Source organism: Nilaparvata lugens, chromosome 11, assembly GCF_014356525.2.
Source record: "Nilaparvata lugens isolate BPH chromosome 11, ASM1435652v1, whole genome shotgun sequence".
In the NCBI taxonomy this organism is placed as follows: domain Eukaryota; kingdom Metazoa; phylum Arthropoda; class Insecta; order Hemiptera; family Delphacidae; genus Nilaparvata; species Nilaparvata lugens.
In genome coordinates this window covers 941,006-963,157 of record NC_052514.1, presented here as the reverse complement: position 1 = coordinate 963,157, position 22,152 = coordinate 941,006, and the positions used below count along the sequence as shown (strand labels likewise).

The window sequence follows — 22,152 nt, the reverse complement described above, 5'->3', positions numbered from 1 at the left end:
CTCATACATTACAAACTGAGATTCTCAAAAATGTAAATTAAGATTAAAGTGGATGAAAAGACTGACTTTTGTTGATTTTGTTCAATTTTTACAAAATTTGTATCAATTTTTGTCGCATTATACAGGCTTACCAACAACTCCTTGATCAGATGTCAAGTCACCTGACTGACAACCTGACGCCTATCATCCATTCTGGATTTTAGGTCTGCTGCTAGTGTTTTGTTCCCATAAAAGTAAGAATTTCTTAATAAAAATGTCTGGGAAAGAAAAATTAGCTATTTTTCCATCCAGAGGGTAAGTTTGAATAAACAAAACTTCATAATTATTTAGCTGAATACCAAGCCAAGTAACATAATCTTAAACTATTCTTTCCATTTGGTGTAAATAATGTCACACCCCAAGTATTTTCAAGTGTTATTTATCCCAAAAATAAAATTAATAACGTGTATAAAATCTGAAAATGATCATTTAAAGTATCCTTTTTGGTTATAGTTAATAAATTCATCCATGAATTAAAAACTCTGTCACAAAATTGATCATGATTGCCTAACACAAGAGCTCAATGTTATCACATGATCTGTAATGGAATAAATCAGATCACAGTTTATGGCAAATTGGTTGAATCTTATTCAACCTTTATTTAACTCAAAATTACTAACATATCCTTACAGGAATAAAATGATAATTTATCGTATTTTAGTCTATGTAGGTCATAGTATTTTTCACAATAATGCCGTTTATTTCTTTGTATAAAATTTATAGTGCATGCCACTTTTTTATCCCCTAACCACAATCCATAAACTTATCATATTCTCGTAGCACACTCAATAATAATCAGTACATATTATTCTATTATGTATTAGGCTAATATTACATTAATTACAGACCAATTGAGGATAAATTGAACAAAATCAAGTGACAGTGTTGACGTTATTGACTATCATAAGAAGGTATAGCTTAGCTTTGTTAATAATTATTAACTTTCTTTCCATAAAGTAACCATGCAGAGCATGCTCACAAGAGACAAGTCAGAAGAAAAACATAAAAGTCAAAAACCAGCAGCGGACATCACGTTAGATTGTTTCGTAGTAAATGTTTTGGTTAGAATTAGTCCTAGACCTATGTCTTCTAAAAATTGTACAGTTTCACTTACAACATTCATATTTTTGTATGTTTAAAAAAACGAAAGCAAATAAAATATTCTATTCTATTCTATTCATATTTTTTATTTCAGAGCTCAAACTTTGATGAAGAGTCGTCTGAAGGGTGCTCAGAAAGGACACAGTCTCTTGAAAAAGAAAGCTGATGCTTTGCAAATGAGATTTCGTTTGATTCTCTCAAAAATCATAACAGTAAGTATTCAATTTTACACCTATTCCTTCTTAAAAATAGTTTATTTCAGAATAGGTTTCAACTATGTATCATAGAGGGAGGGGCTAGATGACTGAGAGGTATCTTGTGATGATCTACTCTTCCTTTGCCACATCAACTATAATTGCTCCTGTGGGGTCACTCGGCTGATGTCCTGAGGCTGCAATAGAGGGCTGTGGGAATCTTAACAGGCAGCGACCATCTTGCCCACTGTAAGCCCATCTTTACTCGTCTTGTTTATCAGCCATTACATTCCTCGTGTACTTGGTATAGCCTACGTCAAGAGGATACAGCATACTCTAGGTTGCCCGTAGTGACATTCACTACCAAAACACCAGGCATCGTGAGCTGATAGATGGCTCCTAGGAAACGTCTCCACTGATCTCAGACCAGTTATAGGATTTCAGCCCTGAAATCAAATTGAATTTAATTTCGTCATAATAATAAAATGAAAATTCTTTGACAAGCTGTCTCCTGGTGTGACGCGGTTGGATGAGGCCGTCTTTCAGATAACAGCCAGGAAGCTGCTATGTGACAAGGCATATTACAGTGTATAGATGAGTTTATGGGTGATAATTTGAATTTTTACTCGAAGCGGTCACTGGATCGCTGCCATCTGAATATCGAGTTTTATAACGTCATCTACCCCATCAAATGTGGGTAATGAAGTGAAAAAGAGGAAAAGACCAACAACTGGTCTGTGGACTCCGTAGCCTCGCTGACACTACACACCAGGTTGATGTGAAGCTCCTGGGATACATCATCGACTCAAAGTTATCATGGGCAGGTCACATTGAGGGAGTTTGTTCCAGGCTGGCGCGGGTGGTCTATCTTTTGCGCAGACCGAGGACCCTTCTCATTCGGAAGGACTTGATCATGGTCTCTTCCATTCCCATCTTCTGTATGGATTCTTGCTGTGAGAACATGCGGCAGGCTGCAAGAGTGTGCTGATGCTCCAGAAGAAAGCACTTGGAGTGATCACCTCAGTGGGGAATCGTGAGCACTGTCTACTCATCTTTGTGCAACTGGGCATCCTCACGATATACAACCAGTATATACTCTTCAGTTTTCTGCATATCAAGGACACCGAGAGCAGTCAAGACCTTAGATCGGATATGCACGGATATAATACAAGGAGGAGTCTTGCAGTGGATATTCCACGCTGCAGAGCAAGTAAGAAGAAGGATTTCCCCCATTTCTGTCCTTCGCTACGACCTACCTGTCAATCTGTAAGGAAGTGACTTTAACATTAAAATAAGTGACATGGCTGAAGAATAACCCATTCTACACCATGAGTGAACATTTTGATATACACAAGGACAACATAGCCTGACCTGCCATCTTAGAAGTAATTTCATGACGCCATCTATCCATTGATGAAGAAAAAGGAATAGGAGTAGGGTAATGGATGAAGCTGAAGGTATTAAGGGTATAGGCCCGGTTGAACAACAGCCGGTTAAATTTTAACTGTGATTAATTCCACGAGAACCAATCAGAGCAGGCGTTTTTGAAAAGATGGCTTCTCTGGTTGGTTCTCGTGGAATTAATCACGGTTAAAATTTAACCGGCTGTTGTGCAACCGACACTTGGACTACTAATTAAAATGATAAGCTCAACTTCAAAGATAACAATGTTAGAAGTATGCAATGAAATCAAGTAGATCCTAATAAATAGATTTATACTTTGGATTTATGTAGTTAACTTGTTTGTTTGAAAGTGCACCTTCTGTCTGAAGGTATCTTCTACGATAACTTGGCCTGTTTAATCAAATGTCAAAATTTTCAACTCCAGATGATGATAATAATAATTCAAGTTCAAGGTTGAGTGGTAGAAAGGACTTGAAAGTCCTAACTCCGCCTAATTAAGAATTATTTCAATTCATTTCATGTCAAGTCAAAAATGTGTTTATTTCCAAGATTATAAATGTTACAGTGCTTGAGAATTAAAATATAAAAGATATACAAAAAGAAAATACAATTTATCAGATATTCTATAATATTATATCATACCCAATGATTACAGTGTAGCAACTAAAAAATAATTTACAATTATTATCTTTAAGGCTGTGCAAAGGTTAAAAATAAACTTTCTACTGGTGATATTTTTCAAAGTTTTTCGATTTGTATATTATCATCAAGCTATTAAAATGAAAAAGTTTTCTTAGGAAAACATTTTTCTTTCGATCATTACTTTTTGAGATATGAGCGCCTAAAGTTTAAATTTTTGAGACAGAACCATTCAAATTTGGTAAAAGGTAAATCAATGAGATTTGAAGGATAAATTCTTCATAGTATTGTTGATCTAGTAAAACAAAAATTTTCCAAAAAATATAGAATTTTGAGACAGTTATTCAATTTACCAAAAATGACCAAAAAACGCAACTAAAAGTTATTTTTGGTAATTTGTATTAAATTAAATAACTCTCTCGACAATTGATATTTTCAGAAAATTTCTGTTTACTAGTTCAACAATACCATGAATAATCTATCCTCTAAATCTCATGGATTTATCTCTTACCGAATTTTAAATGTTTTGTCCCAAAAAATTGAATTTTGGGCGCTCATATCTCAAAAAGTAATGTTCGGAAAAAATGTTTTCCTGAGAAAACTTTCCAATTTTGATAGCTTGATGATATACAATTCGAAAAACTTTGAAAAATATCACCAGTAGAAAGTTTATTTTTAGCCTTTGCACGGCCTTAATAATAATTGTGGCTTCTGTTCATTACAAAGACATGCCACATAGATATTTCAATTTATGCTTTCTTCCTTTTCAGACAAAGTCCCTTATGGGAGAGGTTATGAAAGAGGCAGCCTTCTCTTTAGCCGAAGCCAAGTTCACAACTGGAGACTTCAACCAAGTTGTGCTTCAAAATGTGACTAAGGCGCAGATCAAAGTGCGCACAAAGAAAGATAACGTTGCTGGTAAGCATCTATGAATCTTAGGCCCGCTTTCTAGGACACCTATTAAGCTACAATTCCTTAGAGCCATGTTTCTAGGAATGTTTCTAGCCATGTTCCATGTTTCCTGTTTCTAGGACACCTATTAAGCTGCAATTCCTTAGAGCCATTGTCAATCTCTGAGAATCTCTGTCAGTTTCTCAGAGATTGACAATGGTGTAATAACCGAAACCGGTCTTTCTAATTATCAATAAATCAGTGGTTTTTTGACAATTTCTTAGTCTTTTTTCATTCAATATGAATAATTACCACAATATCAACTTCTCAACTACACAAAAAGCTTAGAGCCATGTTCAATTCAATTTATAATTGTATTCTAAACATCTGGTAATCAGAGGATGAGTCAAAACAGAGCAACCTTGGGAAGGTTCTCAACACATAAAACAATCACATTGGTAAAATAAGTTACAGTAATTATAGAATAGTCATAAAAAATATATTTTTTAAAACGCAGTCAGTCAAAAATACCCATGTGCAACGGCCTGGGTTGAATCAAAGACAAGGAACAATATATAACTCCTGCAGAAATTCATCTACAGAATACTATGACCTTTCAAGCAACAGCCTGTTAAACGACACGCGCCATTCGAGACTTGGCGCCTCTAAGAAATTGCACCTTTAAATCCAATTTCCAATCCTGTATTGTACACAATTTTTATTATTAAATCAAAATTGTTCTCATATATTTTACACAATATAAAATTACAATTTTCCTTTGTATTGTACACAATTTATATTATCAAATTAAAATTGTTCTCGTATATTGTACACAATATAAAATTACAATTTTTCTTTGTACTGTACACAATATAAAACACTTATTGACATGGGCTACTTTTAAATTAATAAAATAAAATAAATAAAGGGTGCTATAAGATTTATTTTGTACACAATATATTTGAAATTACAGTTTCTTTCCTGTATTGTGAACAATTTAGTCCTTTATAAAATTAAAATTTTCCTACTAATTACGGTTCTAATTCTAATTCATACAACAGTCCAATAGGCTGGAAGACAGCTTGTAGGCTGGTACATGAGAAACTCATCAACTACCCTCTGTACTCATTGGGAGATGATGAAACCAGTGGACTTGTGGAACAGTTTGAGATTGTTTCATAATTTAGAATTGTAGTACATCTATCTAAAGAGCCACATGGAACGACCTTACTGCAGCCATCTCAAGTTATTTGTGTTTCAATTACTTACTAAACACTAATTAATAATCCGCTAAAAAACCTACTCTAGAACATGGTACAGTGGAGTAGGTCAATTTCCACACAGAAAACACTTAACATGTAGAGGACACAATCATTATAAGACATTTTTATTGTAACTGACTATTTTATGTAATTGTAATTTATCGAATATCTTCTGTAATTGATGTAGTAGTTTTAGTTTTTTGGAAAAAAAATTATTTATTTACTAGCCTAATTGTTTTAAACTTTGACGAAGTCTGTCTGGCGACTGCCGGTCATGGACTGAATATACTGAATTACTGAATAGTAGCTAGGTTATGTCACTTGGACATTTTTGAGTTATAATCCCATTTCCAATTTAAACCATCAAATAACACAGATTTTGGATTCAAAAATACATCTAAAATGAATTAGATCGATCACAAACAGTTTAAAAAGTCTGAATTTTGAAGAAACTATAAGGCCCGGTTGCAAAATATAAATTTTATTAGAATAATAGTAGTGCAAGAATTGCTTTACATGATATACGGTAACCTTTCAGTGTAGTAATTAATGTGATATTTTAGTCGATTTCAAGTCTGTATTCACAAATTTCTGGTATCTCTTGTTCAAGATCAATGGAAATAAAGCAAGATTGAGCCCCGGTTGCAAAAAAGCACGGTTTAATTTTAACCGTGATTAACTTTACTAGAACCAATCAGAGAAGGCGTTTTTGAAAAGTTCTCTGGAATTAATTAATCACGGTTAAAATTGAACCGGCTTTTGTGCAACCGGCACCAAGATTTTAAGATCAAAAAATGAAATGAAAAACAATTTTTATAAAGTTACAATTTCCTATCCTGTATTATATTATAAAGTTACAATTTTCTGTATTGTAGACAATTTATTTTAAAAAAATACATTTTTTCTCCAGGTGTAACACTGCCCGTTTTCGAGAGCTACCAGGACGGTACAGACACATACGAGCTGGCGGGTTTGGCCAGGGGAGGCCAGCAGTTGGCAAAACTGAAGAAGAACTACCAGAGTGCAGTCAAACTGCTTGTCGAGTTGGCATCACTGCAAACGTCGTTCGTCACTTTGGACGAGGTGATCAAGGTCACCAACAGAAGAGTCAACGCTATTGAACATGGTGAGTCTCAAACTCAAGATTTTCCTGTGAAATTTGCTTCCAATTTGAGCAAATCTTTTTCCATAAAGGACGGCCGAAGGCATTTCATATTAATCTATAATATAATACAGGAAAGAATCGGCTTATACACGTACGGGATAAGAAATTCACGAATGATGCATCATCACGTCTGAACTACTCGACTGATTAACTTGAAATTTTGCATATAGATTCTTAATTTACCGAGGATGGTTATAGGTCTATTTTGAATTCTTCAAGATTTCATTACGTCAAGTTTTCAGTTTGTCAAGTTTTTATTTAGACCCTTCAGAAGCACGGGTTACCTGCTAGTTTTATATTCTAAATTTATTCTCAGATATGATCACAGCAAGCTAAGCCCGCCTTGTGTGGAACTGTCTATTCCTGTGTTGAAAGCCCAACCATGTAAAAACAATTAAAAAAGTCCAACCTTTGAAGAAAGTATAAAATTTTGAGACCAAAAAAATCAAACAGAACAATAAAGTTACAATCACTTGACATTGGCCGTTTTTATTCGAAAACGAGAAAATTTATCTAATTGACTAAGGTTCAAACCACTTGAGGCGTTCATCAGGCGAGTCGGCACAGCAGGAAGCTCTCCGAAATGATGTGTAAAGTGTAAAGATTTTATATCTAGTAAAATCTCATTCACAAATTTATATCTTCTAGTAAATATTCCCATTCACTTTTTTATTCCACCATTAAACCCGAGTCATCAAAGCCGAGTGGCCTGACAATTTACAACTTCAGCCTTCTTTGCTGCGCCTGGTCGTGGGTTCGAATCATGCACTGTGGCGAGGACATCATCCCAGTACAGCAAATCCTAAGAGTATGATTTTATTGGAAGTAGTAATTTTTGCCAAATTGGATCTCACTAATCTAGGTTTTTCCCTGTTCCAGTTATCATTCCCAGAATTGAACGCACATTGGCTTACATCATTTCTGAACTCGATGAGTTGGAGCGTGAGGAATTCTACAGGTGAGCTTTTTATTCAATTTAATCATTATTTAGTTGAAATTCATCAAATTGATAAGGTGGGTACAAACTTATGAGCCACGTACACTAATAATAATAATAATAATAATAATAATAATAATAATAATAATAATAATAATAATAATAATAATAATAATAATAATAATAATAATAATAATAATAATAATAATAATAATAATAATAATAATAATAATAATAATAATAATAATAATAATAATAATAATAATAATAATAATAATAATAATAATAATAATAATAATAATAATAATAATAATAAATATTTTTATTGCATAAAAACTGTACATTACAGATATGGCAAACGTCAAATTATTATAAAAACAAATAAAATACATGAAAATGATCAATGTCACAAAGTACAAAACACAAAAGTACAATAAGTTATCACAGCTATTAATTGATAAGTACACAATATTATTGAAATGTATCCACTAATTATCCATGTATTCCTTTATGGAATAGAAGCCACCATTCAATAAATATTTCTTCAAGTGGGCTTTAAATACATTTTTATTTGTTTTAACAGATTTTATTTCATTTGGGAGCCTATTGTAAAAAAATATTCCTTGATAAAATGGATTTTTCTTTGCTATTGCTAAATTAACATTAGGTAAATGATAGTTATTAGCTGTTCTTGTTCTATGACTGTGGATATTGCTATTAGTGGGTAGAAAATTATTATCAACGGTGCTAAGGATAGTCTTATATATGAACAAAGATGGAAATGTGAGAATACTTTCAATTTTAAAATAATCTCGGCAGGACTGATATCTCGTCAGTTTACACATACATCTAATGGCTTTTTTTTGTAAAGTGAATATTTTTCTTACATTTCTTTCAGAAGAATTGCCCCAAACTGTTACTCCATATCTCAGATGACATTCAAATAAAGCAAAATATATGCATTTAAGTATATTGAAAGTACAATAGCGGGATAGTGTTCTTAAAATAAAAATCACTGAACTTAGTTTAGAACAAGTATGATCCACATGAGATTGCCAGTTAAGACTAGAATCCAGATGAATACCTAAAAATTTACACACTTCAACCTCTGAAACGAACTCATCATCCAGCAATAAACCAATACAACATACACTATTTGAAAAGGTCATTCTAACAGTTTTACTAACATTAAGATGCAGATTGATGCTGTTGAACCACTGACAAATGTTATTGACTGATACATAAGCATTCAACTCCAGCCGCTCACAGTCATTCTCAGCATTTAGGATGCTAGTGTCATCCGCATATAAAGTAATATCAGCTCCTAATCCACTGCCCTTTATATCATTTATGTAGATGTTAAAAAGAAGCGGACCTAGCACCGATCCTTGGGGGACTCCAAATTTGACTTCTCTTAACTTAGATTTAAAATTGCCATTGCTGTTTTTTATTTCAACATATTGTACTCTGTTAAGTAAGTATGACGCAAGTAATTTCAGTGCAAGCCCTCTAACGCCAATATTTTCTAATTTATTTAGTAGAATTGTAAGTTCAACTGTATCAAATGCCTTGCTGAGGTCAACAAAAGTGGCTGCTGAATGTTTCTTCTTATCTAAATTATCAATAATTCTATTCACAAAGGTAACAACTGCTGTTTCTGTGGATTTTCCTTTTATGAACCCATGCTGGTCAACACTAAGAAGTTTGTACTTATTAAAGAAAGACACTATTCTATTTTCTAATACTTTTTCAAATATTTTTGAGAATGTGGATATAATTGACACAGGTCTATAGTTCTCTATGTTATCCCTCTCCTTACTTTTAAACAGTGGAATAACTTTCACAATCTTCAAGTTTCTTGGGAATACACCCACCTCGAAAGATTTGTTTATGATAAAGGCAAGAGGTGTACAAATAAAAGTGTCACATTTCTTTACCAACCAGTTAGAGAATCCATCATGACCTTCTGACTTTTTGTTTTTGAGTGTTCTTATAACCTGCAGAATCTCATCTGCGGATACTGATGTCAAGTATATTGAATTTAATGAATTAGTTGATGTGTTCCTACAATATTCAAACCTCTGCTTTCCCCTGCCTTTCCGTATTTTTTCAGCCACAGATACATAATGATCATTGAAGACGTTGGCTATTTTCACTGGGTCTTCAACTTCTGAATCCTCTGTTTTGATTTTGATTATAGATTTACTTCTTCTATTATTAGCTCTATTACCCACCTCATTATTTATAATATTCCATGTAGTCTTACTTAAGTTGTCTGAATGTGATATTTGCCTAGTGATGAATTGTGTTTTGCATGTGTTTAAAATGTTCTTGTATTGTTGTTTTTTTTGTTTTAATAAGTTTTTGAGAGTATTAGTTTTGTATTGCCTATAGAAAAGAGCAGCATCTCTATATTCCTCCCTAGCTCTTTTTACATCATTATTCATCCATTTATTCTGTTTAAGCTGTGATACTTTCTTTCTTTTTAGCGGGAAAGCCTGATTTTTGTGAGAGGTTAATATTTTTAAGAATGATTCATACATTTCATCAACATTACAAGACCGATATACATCATCCCAAGATTCTTTTTTCAGTAGTTCATGAAAAGCATTTACATTATGTTCATTATAATCTCTGAAATACGTGAAGGGTGTTTGGGGTTTACCCTGAGACCTATCAACTTCCTCGCTAAATATTTCTATTATTTGGGAGTGATGATCAGATATATATGTTTTTACAACTTCAGCCCTATAAAAATCTTCATTCAAATCGGTTGCAATATTATCAATAATTGTTTCAGAGTGTATTGTTTCTCTAGTAAAGCTATGAATGCATAAACTTAAATTATGTGATAGTAGCATGTCTCTGAGTGAACTGCTCTCATTTGTCACCTCGGCTGTATTTATATTAAAATCCCCTAAAATTATTTTGTTCCTGTTAATGGGTAGTTTTGACAGTATCTTATCTAAGTTTTCTATGAATGGCTTAACCTCACAAGAAGGTGATCTATACAAAGACAATAAATAAATCTCTTCATTCTGTAACTTAATTGATAACAAACAAACTTCAAGAACCTTTTCTTCACAAAAATCCTCCAGCAAATGGGAGTTTATAACATTAGATACAATGTTTCTATTATTTTTGAAAAAGATTGATACCCCACCTCCTCTATATGACTCTCTACAAAAATATGTAATTAAGCTGTAACCACTTATATTGACAAGATTGATTTCAGAAGATTTCAGTCCATGTTCTGACAGACACAAGATATCTGGCTTCATTTCATCTAAAACTACATCTAATTCTAAAAGTTTATTTTTCAAGTGTTGTATGTTCAGGTGCATAATTCTAATATTTCCTTTCTTGCAAACTGAATCTTTACCATTACATATTGAAGTTGGATTCTCATTAGTCTTCCTATCAAGTGATTGCTCAAGAGGTGAACAATCTATCCTAAAAAAACATCAGTGTTATCATGATTGTGTTGACTCAATGGAATAGGTTGTTTAGAAGATTCTACGGTGTCACTAATCTTAGCTGCAGTATTTAATATTATATCAACAATGTATTTCTTTCCGAGGTGGTTTAAGTGTAGACCATGAGACGTGTGAAATCTTGCACCCAAACAACTCAAATCTGAAAAAGTCACATTAGAGAAATGCTTGCTAATATTTTTTAAGCGTTCGTTGGTTTTTTGGACCTCCTTATTAACACATGACCACTTAGGAAGATCATGTCGATGGGGTACGGAAAACACCAATACACTTGTATGCTGCAAATCCAACAGTCTCCTCCTGAATGATTGAATCAGATGGTTCGATTCGTTGCATGCCACATCATTAGTTCCTGCGATGAGAACTGCAAGGTCATCCTTCGTCATATCAGAACAAATACTTTTGCAATCATCAGTAACCGTTTCAAACTTGGCACCCGGCTTCATTATATTTAGAAAATTATGCTGACTCTTTGACAAGACTTCATTGACAACCCGCCTTCCCTGACTGTCAGAAAAACATCTTATTTTTACTGGCTTAAGATTGATCAAGCTTCTTTTTAACTGTTCTTTATGAAAGTCGTTTAAGTTGTATTGTTTGCGCCGGGTATGTGAATTAGACACCTCAGATGTGGTTGAGCGCGATGCCAGATACCTCTGGAAATGAGAAATGATGTTCATCTCTTTGGCGTCTGCCGCGATCTCCTCAAGAACAATTATCTTTCTTCTCGATTCCTCAAGCTTGTCACCCAATTCTAAAATTTGGTCCATGAGGTTAGTGTTTTCCTCCAGCAAGATACCCACTTGACCAACTTCCAAACTGTAAGGTAGTCGGATGCAGTCATTCACCAGTCCTGTGGTTTCATCGGTTTGAGGAGAGACTTCTCTGGACTGTTGCTCAGTTGTCAGCTCTGTAATCTGAACATCGTCGGTTTGAGAAGAGACTTCTCTGGACTGTCGCTCAATAGTCAGTTCTATAATCTGAACATCGTCGGTTTGAGAAGAGACTTCTCTGGTCTGACACTCAGTTGTCAGCTCAATAATTCGGACATCGTTATAGATGGATCTATCAATTGCAGCATCCCGTTCAGTCCTCAATCGTTCATTCTCCAGCAACAGGGTCTCCCTCTCCAGCGTTAGCTTCTTAATCACTGCGTTTACTTCATGAGGTTCGATTTGCTCCATGCTCTTGTCTCCTTCATCCAACGATAATTCGTTAATAAGAATATCCTTATCCTTACTCGTCATATTTGGAGTTGAAGAGCAAGCACTTGAAATTGAATAATTTTTGGAAGTTGGAACCGGGTGACTATGATTAGCACTTGATAAATCAACTATGACATCAACCGACTCATTAGTCACCAATTGCGCCTTACAAGACTTGTTAAGACAGCGCCAGGTAATATCCCCTGTTGCTCTTGTAATACCCTTCCTATAATTATATTTCTCGTGTGTCAACTTAGGATTTCCTCGATTTGTTGTACCAATTACCAAAGAAACCATTCTGAATTCGCAAGATTGAATGTACATTAAAGTTGCATCAATTATTAATACTGGTTCAAATAATATTCATTATATCAGGAACGGATGCAGAAGGAAAAAAGGAATGCCCAGAGAGCTATCAAGGCGCTTGGGTGAGAGAAGGGTAAGCTCCTGAAAACAGAGGTTAATATTATAATAATGGTTTTGAGAGAGATAGGATTCAGTTCGAATATTATTAAATATGAAGCGAGAAAAAGAAAACAAATCAAAATTACCGCCGTTACACTCCACGTGACAATGTTATTAATAATGCCGGTCCTTCTTTGACACTATCACAACAGCTGACCCAGGCTGTACCGTAGTATCTCAAAATGAAACGACAATCTTATCAGAGAATTATTAGACTAGAAAGCACAACATTGGCTAGCCTGCATAGCCGGGAAAATGGAACTGTTTTAAACAACTGTAAGATTGTGAGATTATCTCAACTACTGAGATAATACTACCGTAATCTTGAATTCTTCAGTAGCTTGTGGCAGGTGGACGGTGTAAGTGTTTGTTGTTTCGTTATCAGCCGGCCGGTCTGTAATTGTTCGTCTGCACACGGTCTACGTCTCAAAATAAACTAACCTGCAAGCTGACCAAGGCACTTAGGCTCAAAGAAGAAAACGAATTTACACTATTAGGTGTCACAGAAATTCACGACTAAGTAAGTACAGGTGGAAAAACACTCGATTAACGATACTGTGTAACTGAATGCGAGAAATACTTAATAAATACTTAAATTTCACTAAAATACCATGGAGCAATACTGAATACGATCTATATGCAACTCAGCATAAATATGCTTGCAACTATATGCAAATCTTACTGTTTTTGTACAAGTATAATATTTAAATAAGGTGATGAAAAGTGATAATTTCCCATCCATATTACTTTACAATGAGAATAATTCTTAATGTGGTTTTGCTCAGTTTAGACTAAAGTAAAAAATGTTGATCAACCAAATCAATCTATTCAATACCAATCTTGACCACATAAAGAAGCCTTGTGAACACATTTGCGATTGCATGGTGGTGACGATTTTAACCATTAAACTGAAGTTATAACATTCTCCTCATTCCTTCGCAGTCATGCGAATCACAGTGTATCAAGTTGAAATGATACTGTATCATATTTTGTTGATACTGTATCATTTATGGTGACAGGATGAGAATATATGCCATGGTATATAGAGTCCATGTTCCAAATTTCACTGCTAACTCAACCCGATAGTCCAAGAAGTGTTATTCGTGAAGCTATGTGATGCTGGTAGTCTCTCATACTGTGCTGCTCTTACACTCTCACCCCAATAAAACAGTGATTATAGACAGTAGTGGACAGTAATCGGCTTGACTTAACAAAATGGGCTTGAAATTTGTAACATAGACGACCTATACCATGAGATATCGTATTCTGTTTTTCTCTGTGATACAGGCGTTGTCAATATTCTTTTCCAACTTTATTGATTTTCCACTGGAAATTTTCATGAATATTTGAATTATGAAGGTGTTCTTTCTAGACTGAAAAAGTTGGAAATTTGTTTTCAGCTTTCCAATATAGATAGTCAAGTAATGAGAAAAAGCTTGGCCGCTATTACGCCACTGCAATTTTAAGCTTTTTCTCGTGACTAGACCATCAATAACAATTTAATATAAATTTACTTGAATTTATTGGACTATAGTGAGGTCCACGTTATAACGGCAGTGTTTGATTAGCAATGGTATTGCTATCCTTGTCTATCATTCAACAAAGCGGATAGCGCTATCTCTTTCTCGCTTTGCTCTGTTGCCAGATTGTCTTTTAATAATGTAGAATTAATAAGTAACTAACAAAATATTTCATCTTAATTATGAAAATGCATTATGAAATTATTGAAAAATATAATTTCTTGCTTAATGAAATATAATTTGTTATTTTAAACGAGAATGAGTAATTAATATTACATCAATAAGCCTGTATCAGCTACCGTCTATAGAAGGCATTGACTAGACGAAGGATCTGCAACGTTGTTCTCTTATCTTTCTCCACTGCCATTATTTATTTATTTATTTATTTATTTATTTATTTATTTATTTATTTATTTATTTATTTTTTATTTATTTATTTATTTATTATTATTTATTTATTCATTTATTTCATTGGCAATTACAGATCATAATTAAAATGAATATAATATGATTGGGAGAAGACAACAGGCATAGCCCAAAACTGTCTTCTCCCAAATTTTTACAAATAAAAGTGCACCTCACTATAGTGAGGTCCATGTTATAATGACAGTATTTGATCAACTTTGGTTTTGGTATCCTTGTCAATCATTCGACGAAGCCGGTGGTACTATCCTTTTCTAGGTCCACAACGTTGCCAATTATGTTTTTGACAGTGTAGAAATATAATTAATTAATGCAGAGAATCGGCATCGCTATTCTTCTATCTTCATCCACTGTCATTATAACGTGGACCTCACTATATAGCATTGGTACATTTCAGCTATTAATCATTATTTCTCTATCGATCCATTCATGAAATCATCACAAATAGAAACGTTTGTACTGTATTCATGAAATCATCACAAATAGAAACTTTTGTACTGTATTATCATTCATGCCCTCATTATAACCTGGGCTTAAAATACTTGTGGAAAGTTGCCTTTGTATAAATAAATGTTTTCTCTTGTTGTAGACTGAAGAAAATTCAGCTATTCATCATTATTTCTCTATCGATCCATTCATGAAATCATCGTTTGTACTATATTATCATTCATCCCCTCATTATAACCTGGGCTTAAAATACTTGTGGAGAGTTGCCTTTGTATAAATAAATGTTTTCTCTTGTTGTAGACTGAAGAAAATCCAGGACAAGAAGCGAATCGCCCGAAAGAAAGCGGAAGCTTTGCAAGCGGAAGCCATTGCTTCCGGAGAGGCCACTAGATACGGAACTAACAATATGCTGGATGAAGGAGACGAGGATTTGCTGTTCTAAACCGATCACAGCATGTAATTAAGTGATAAAGGGTGTAGAGATGAGCGTTTGCTGGTCTACAGTATGCAAAAAAGGAATAGAGAATGTAATGATCAGGATTATTGTTCTAAACTAAATCAGAGGATTCAAAAAAATGATAATAGAGAATGTAAGGATAAGGATTTATTGTTTTAAAATAATCACAGGATTAAATGTAATAGAGGATGTAAATATGAGGATTCAATAATCACAGAGAATATATAAAATAATAGAGGCTGTATGGATGAAGATTTGATGTTCTAAAAATCATAGAGGATACAAAAAATAATGGAGAATGTGAGAGTAAGGGTTTGTTCTTCTAAAAATAATCACATGATGTGGAAAAATGATAGAGAATGTTAGAAAGTGTTCAGTGTTATCAAGAAGCCCATATTTTACTGTTGAAATATTTTAATTTAGTTTTAAGTGTTGATAGAGCTAATAGTTTATCGATGATGATTGCGTGGTTGAGCTCAGATCAATTCTTGTATGAAATGAGTAAATGCAAATTTATTATTTCAAATTGTATCTTACTTGTTGTTCTTAAGGTGCGTACAGATTTACGCGCCGCGAACATGAGCAATTCACTTTTAATCAGCTGATGCCAAGCTTTTTATATCTGTATCGTACCGTTTCTGTAAAAATACAGATATAATCAGCTGATTAGAAGTGAATTGCTCATGTTCGCGGAGTGTATATCTGTACGCACCTCAATACAAAGTTAGTAGACAGTCTAACGTTGGTTAGACAGTCTCTGTCTACTAACGTTAGTTCTTATGTATATGGAAATCTTGACGATTGTGTTATTTGAAATACAACCACCTTATCAAAGAAATTATGTCTAGTAGTTGATAATTATGCTGTTTGAAATACAACCTTGTTGTTGAGAAAAACGAGTAACTGAATTTTTTGTGAATCAACTTAGCTAATGTAGACCTAATATCATAGTCTTCACAAAACTAGTAGTATAGAATGGGAAGAATATTGTCACATCAACATTAAACTGAAAATATAGTTGAAATTAGGTTGAGTTAAGCCCTAAATGACGGCACAGGACTGCCAACGTTGCATGCAATAATATTCCCGATTGTTACAAACGGCTGTGGATCAGTGCTGGAAATTCAGAGTTGGCAACACTGCAACGACACTTCTCCCTGTACACTCTCTTTACACTTAACAATTTTCAGAACTGCGCAAACTTAGTAGATCATTAACATCTATATCTATTATAAAGCGGGATTCCTACATACCAGTTTCAGTGAACGTATTCGAGAATATTATTCCCATAAGCTCTAATGGGACTGTTCATACTTGCTCGGTCGGGCTGGGTGTAAATAGTCCCATAAGAATTCATGGGAATTATATTTTCACTGTACCGGTCACTGACTATGATACTGGTATGTGGGAACCGCCTTCATTCTTCAAAATAAATTGGCCAACAGTTGTATCAAATCGTGGTGTGTGAACTATGAATATTTTTGAAGTGTTGCAAATTAAAATAAGTAGTCTCTATAAAAATAAAGTCGAACCATTATATTATATGAAACAATACTGCAAATTAAAATAATTAGTCTCTATATAAAGTCGAACCATAATATATTATATGAAACAATATTTCAATAGTGAATGTTTGATAATCTCAAGCATTTCCAATTATACTGTAATAATATTGAAATGTATAATAATTAGTGCTCTTTTTGGTGGTTTGGGTTTTTTCAATGTAGTAATTATGTGACATTTTAGCATATTTCAAGTCTGTATTCACAAATTCTGGTATCTCTGCTATATTGAAATGAATTGAAGTCTGCTTAAACGACGTCGTTGTAAATAGCTCCTTACGTGTAGTTTAACATTGTTTTATCTATGTTAGGGTACTCGTAGGAGTGATCCGTGGTCTAGTGGATAGAGTGCTTGCGTAGCAGCATAGAGATCCCGGGTTCGAACCCCTCTCATTACCAAAAGTTTTTTAACCAGATCACTCCCGTGTTATCGGATGGGCACGTTAAACTGTCGGTCCCGGCTGAAGTATGACAGTCGTAAGGCCCATTGACGGCTTAAATTATATATTCAGGCGGTGGAACATTCCCGAAAGGGAACTCCCCACCAACAAAAGCCATACGAATTTATTATTATTAGGGTACTCGTACCTTACAAGGTTTGTATTCACAAATTTTTGGTAGCTCAGAAATCAAATAAAAAGTATAACGTCAAGTAATAGCTACTTGAACACCAATCCATGCGCTGAGCTTAGTGTATGTTTCTTAAAATTCACCTGTTCATGGAGAGTCACCTGAGCGCCTATAACGATAGAACAATATTTGTTAAGGTGCGTACAGATTTACGCGCCGCGAACATGAGCAATTCACTTTAATCAGCTGATGTCAAGCTTTTTATATCTGTATCTTACCGTTTCTGTAAAAATACAGATATAATCAGCTGATTAAAAGTGAATTGCTCATGTTCGCGGCGCATAGGCTATATCTGTACGCACCTTTATATTATGATTATCACTACATTCCTTCATCATTCTCTTCTATTATTACCACCTAATTAGAAAATCGCCTAAGTAGCCTCTTAAGTTTCCTGTAAATCTATGAAAAATATAAATTTTATTAGAGATAGTACTAGTGCAAGACTTGCTTTACATAATATAACCTTTCAGTGTAGTAATTAATGTGATATTTTAGTAGATTTCAAGTCTGTATTCACAAGTTTCTGGTATCTCTTGTCAAAATGGAAATAAAGCAAGATTGAGGCCCGGTTGCACAAAAGCCGATTAAATTTTAATCGTGTTTAATTTCACGAGAACCAATCAGAAGAGGCTTTTCTGAAAGGACGGCTTTTCTGATTATTTCTCGTGGAATCAATCACGATTAAAACTTAACCGGCTTTTGGGCAACCGGCACCATGAACAAGTGGCAACATCACATTATAAATATTCCCTTCAGCTTCAATACATAAGCAATATATTACTGTACATGTAATCCTAGGTACTAATAGCTCTTTTAATTTGAAATTCGTTGTTATACTATTGTATAATTTTATTGATTATTATATTAATCAATATTTCATTGCATTAAATTATTCGCCATCTCTCAATCACCATTTTAAAAAAAGGTGTTCTATCTTAGATACTTACTGATTAAGGCTATAAAATTAATTATAAATACTAATAACGCATAAACATTATAATGTTTTCACGGATCTATGTATTGACAATATTATTGTTCCATACTAAATTCATGATAGATTTTGGGCTTAGAGATTATATTGTATATTGATAATGTTGAGATAATTGTTGGAATTTGAAATGTTTACTTTACCAGCAATTATGTTTGAATTGTATATAAGCTATAAAACTCGATGACTGTTTGTGTATGTGTAAATATGCATTAAACGTTTGAGTAGATTAATTGTGTTATCTTCTTATTTAAATATCAGTTCACTATAAAACTGATATAGTTCACAAAATATATTTGAGATGACACATTTTTGAAATCATGTCCTGTGATAAATAAGGTACGGATTACAGTTTGATCAAAATTACGAAAAATATTGAAGAATAAAGAATTGAAAATTCTTGAAAACCCCAAGATCCAACTACAATGAAGGTGAATTAAAAGCGATGATATTGTCAGTTCCACATAATCTATTAAATAAATTAATGATAGATAAAATATATATTTTATAATTTATGTGGAACTGACAAGATCTCTTTTATTTCACCTCAATATGGAAAAAATCCGCAATATATATGTTCATAATTATTTCAATTACGTACAATATTTATCCATAGTGTTGTGCTCTTTCGGTATGCTCATTGGAAAGGCGACTGCTTGAGTCCAGCTTCGCTATGTGACCGTCATGACCTTCAGAAATACTTTCCGGTGGTTCGGAAGCCACTTGAAATTTATCGTTTCCAATAACCAATCCACATACCACGCTTGTAGGCGTCATCCTCAAATATATATATATATATATATTTTTTTTTTTTTTTTTTTATTATCATAGTGTTAACAAAACTATAGTGAGGTCCACGTTATAATGACAGTATTTGATAAACTTTAGTTTTGCTATCCTTGTCTATCATCTGACAAAGCCGGTGGTACTATCCTTTTCTAGGTCCACAACGATGTCAATTATGTTTTTAACAGTGTAGAAATATGATGAATTAATGCAGAGAATCGTCATCGCTATTCTCCTATCTTTATCCACTGTCATTATAACGTGGACCTCACTATAGAACTAAGTTAACGGTAGGCTATTAAAAAATGAATTGAAAACTGTTCATTTTCAAGGAAAATTATTGTTAGATACACTCCAAACTGTTAGCATAGGTACCTCATGCTTCCCATTCAAAATCCTAAAGTAAATCTCACTATTTCTCCAAGATATGTCTCTTGGAAAATCTTATGCTATAATGAACTATTTTAAAAGGAAGTAACATATATGATTCTTAATTCTATCTCATTTTATTACCTATTTTTGTAGACGATACCATGATACAATACGTTTTGGTTGAAAAGAAGAGGTAAACGTTCAAACCCTCTTAAAACTGTATGGAATAATACACTATGTAGCCTATATGATGATACAAAAAAACACAAAGAAAAATGATCAAAAGTAGGCCTACTCTTTATTTTTCAGCAACACTTTTGTAAAATCTGACAAAGCATCTTTGGAACGGTTTCACTTGTTATTCGTTCCGCTACTACGTAGACATCATGTCGTCATCATGTCTGTCTGTCTGCGCGCTGTGTCTTTTGTGCGTCTGCGCTGATCAGTGACGTCTCAATCGCGGTTTTTTGCCACTGCTCTATCAGCTGGTTTTCTATACTTTTATTCGTATTTTTTCGTCGGATTGTTTGCCGTTGCAATATTAATATTTGTGCTATTCGATTTTTTAGAATTTAATCTTGTCTTTTGGCATCTTACCTTTTAGTTATTTGCCACTTTTTCACCAAACGTTTGTGGACGTTTCACGTACGTGGCTACATCTCCGCCTTCTCGTTTTTGTTGCTAGCGTTTTTAGCTTTTCCTGTCTATCTATTCATGGAGGTCGTCGGGTATGCATCTCACGCCCGGTCTAAACCTTTCATCTGAATTCATCGGACTTACAAAACCTTTTTAAAGTGTGAATTATTCTTCAAATTAATTCGTTTGTTCCATTCTTCAGTGTGATTCAATTATTCATCGAGTTCTTCACTCAGTTACTCTGTTAAATTTGGATAAACTTTGTCTAAAATTGCAACCTCGTGTGAGCGTTTCATCGCTATTCATTTGATCTACAGAACCTTTTTAAAGTGTGAATTATTCTTCAAATTAATTCGTTTGTTCTATTCTTCAGTGTGATTCAATTATTCATCGAGTTCTTCACTCAATTACTCTGTTAAAATTGGATAAACTTTGTCTAAAATTGCAACCTCGTGTGAGCGTTTCATCGCCATTCATTTGATCTGCAAAATGTTTTTAAAGTGTGAATTATTCTTCAAATTAATTTGTTTGTTCTATTCTTCAGTGTGATTCAATTATTCATCGAGTTCTTCACTCAGTTACTCTGTTAAAATTGGATAAACTTTGTCTAAAAATTGCAACCTCATGTAAGCTTCAGTTGCCATTTTTCTACAATTGGCTTCACCTCGTGAACCTCAAACTTTCAAGTGCATCATCTCTACTGTTTGGAAATCAATCCAAAAAATCCACAATTTGAAGATCGGATTATTCGTTTGGAATTCTACTCGCTCCAGCCTTTTTTTCCATTGGGGGATTCGCCTGCTGTAATGGACGTTTCCATGCTTGTCATCGCATGGCCTAATCACTTCATCGCTTGCTGATGTCCTGTTCCTGTTGGTATTGCGGAGTCGTTGCCTGTCTGCCTGGCCGCATCTCCTCTTCAAAATTTTATTCAGGTTATGTAAATCGTTCTTGTCAATTTTCATTTACGTATGCATCATTATTGTTTTATTAATGTCTATCTTGACATTCAACTCATTGAGGCCACTGACGCCTACTTATTATTTTAATAATGTCTATCTTGACATTCAACTCATTGAGGCCACTGACGCCTACTTATTATTTTATTAATGTCTATCTTGACATTCAACTCATTGAGGCCACTGACGCCTACTTATTATTTTATTGATGTCTATCTTGACATTCAACTCATTGAGGCCACTGACGCCTATATAATTGTATTCAATTGTAGCAATTATTCTTTGTATTTAACAGCTACCCTTGGCTTCACAAGTGATTTTCTGAGGCCACTGACGCCTATATAATTGTATTCAATAGTAGCAACTATTAATTCATTGGATTTGACAGCTACCCTTGGCTTTACAAGTGATTCACTGAGGCTACCGACGCCTACCTATTGTTTAGTTAATGTCTATCTTGACATTCATTTCACTGAGGCCATCGACGCCTATTTATTTATTGGATTTGACAGCTACCCTTGGCTTTACAAGTGATTCATTGAAGGCCACTGTCGCCTATTACTCGTTCTAATT

At 33.9% G+C, this 22,152-nt stretch overlaps 1 protein-coding gene across 1 annotated transcript; it reads left to right on the top strand.

Moving 5' to 3' along the window:
• The first annotated feature begins 22 nt into the window (after positions 1–22).
• LOC111056177 (V-type proton ATPase subunit D) lies at positions 23–16,542 on the top strand. Its single transcript, XM_039437374.1, has 6 exons — positions 23–294; positions 1,235–1,352; positions 4,148–4,295; positions 6,441–6,656; positions 7,575–7,653; positions 15,487–16,542. The coding sequence occupies exons 1-6, from the start codon at positions 254–256 to the stop codon at positions 15,626–15,628; spliced, it is 744 nt and encodes a 247-aa protein (XP_039293308.1). The 5' UTR covers positions 23–253; the 3' UTR covers positions 15,629–16,542.
• The last annotated feature ends 5,610 nt before the right edge of the window (positions 16,543–22,152 follow it).

What these genes read in the sequence shown, in the direction of transcription:
- LOC111056177 (XM_039437374.1), top strand. Translation starts at nt 254, where the DNA reads ATGTCTGGGAAAGAAAAATTAGCTATTTTTCCATCCAGAGG. An exon ending in AAAGAAAGATAACGTTGCTG is followed by an intron (nt 4,296 to 6,440) that starts GTAAGCATCTAT and finishes TTTTTTCTCCAG; the next exon opens with GTGTAACACTGCCCGTTTTC. An exon ending in GAGCGTGAGGAATTCTACAG is followed by an intron (nt 7,654 to 15,486) that starts GTGAGCTTTTTA and finishes CTCTTGTTGTAG; the next exon opens with ACTGAAGAAAATCCAGGACA.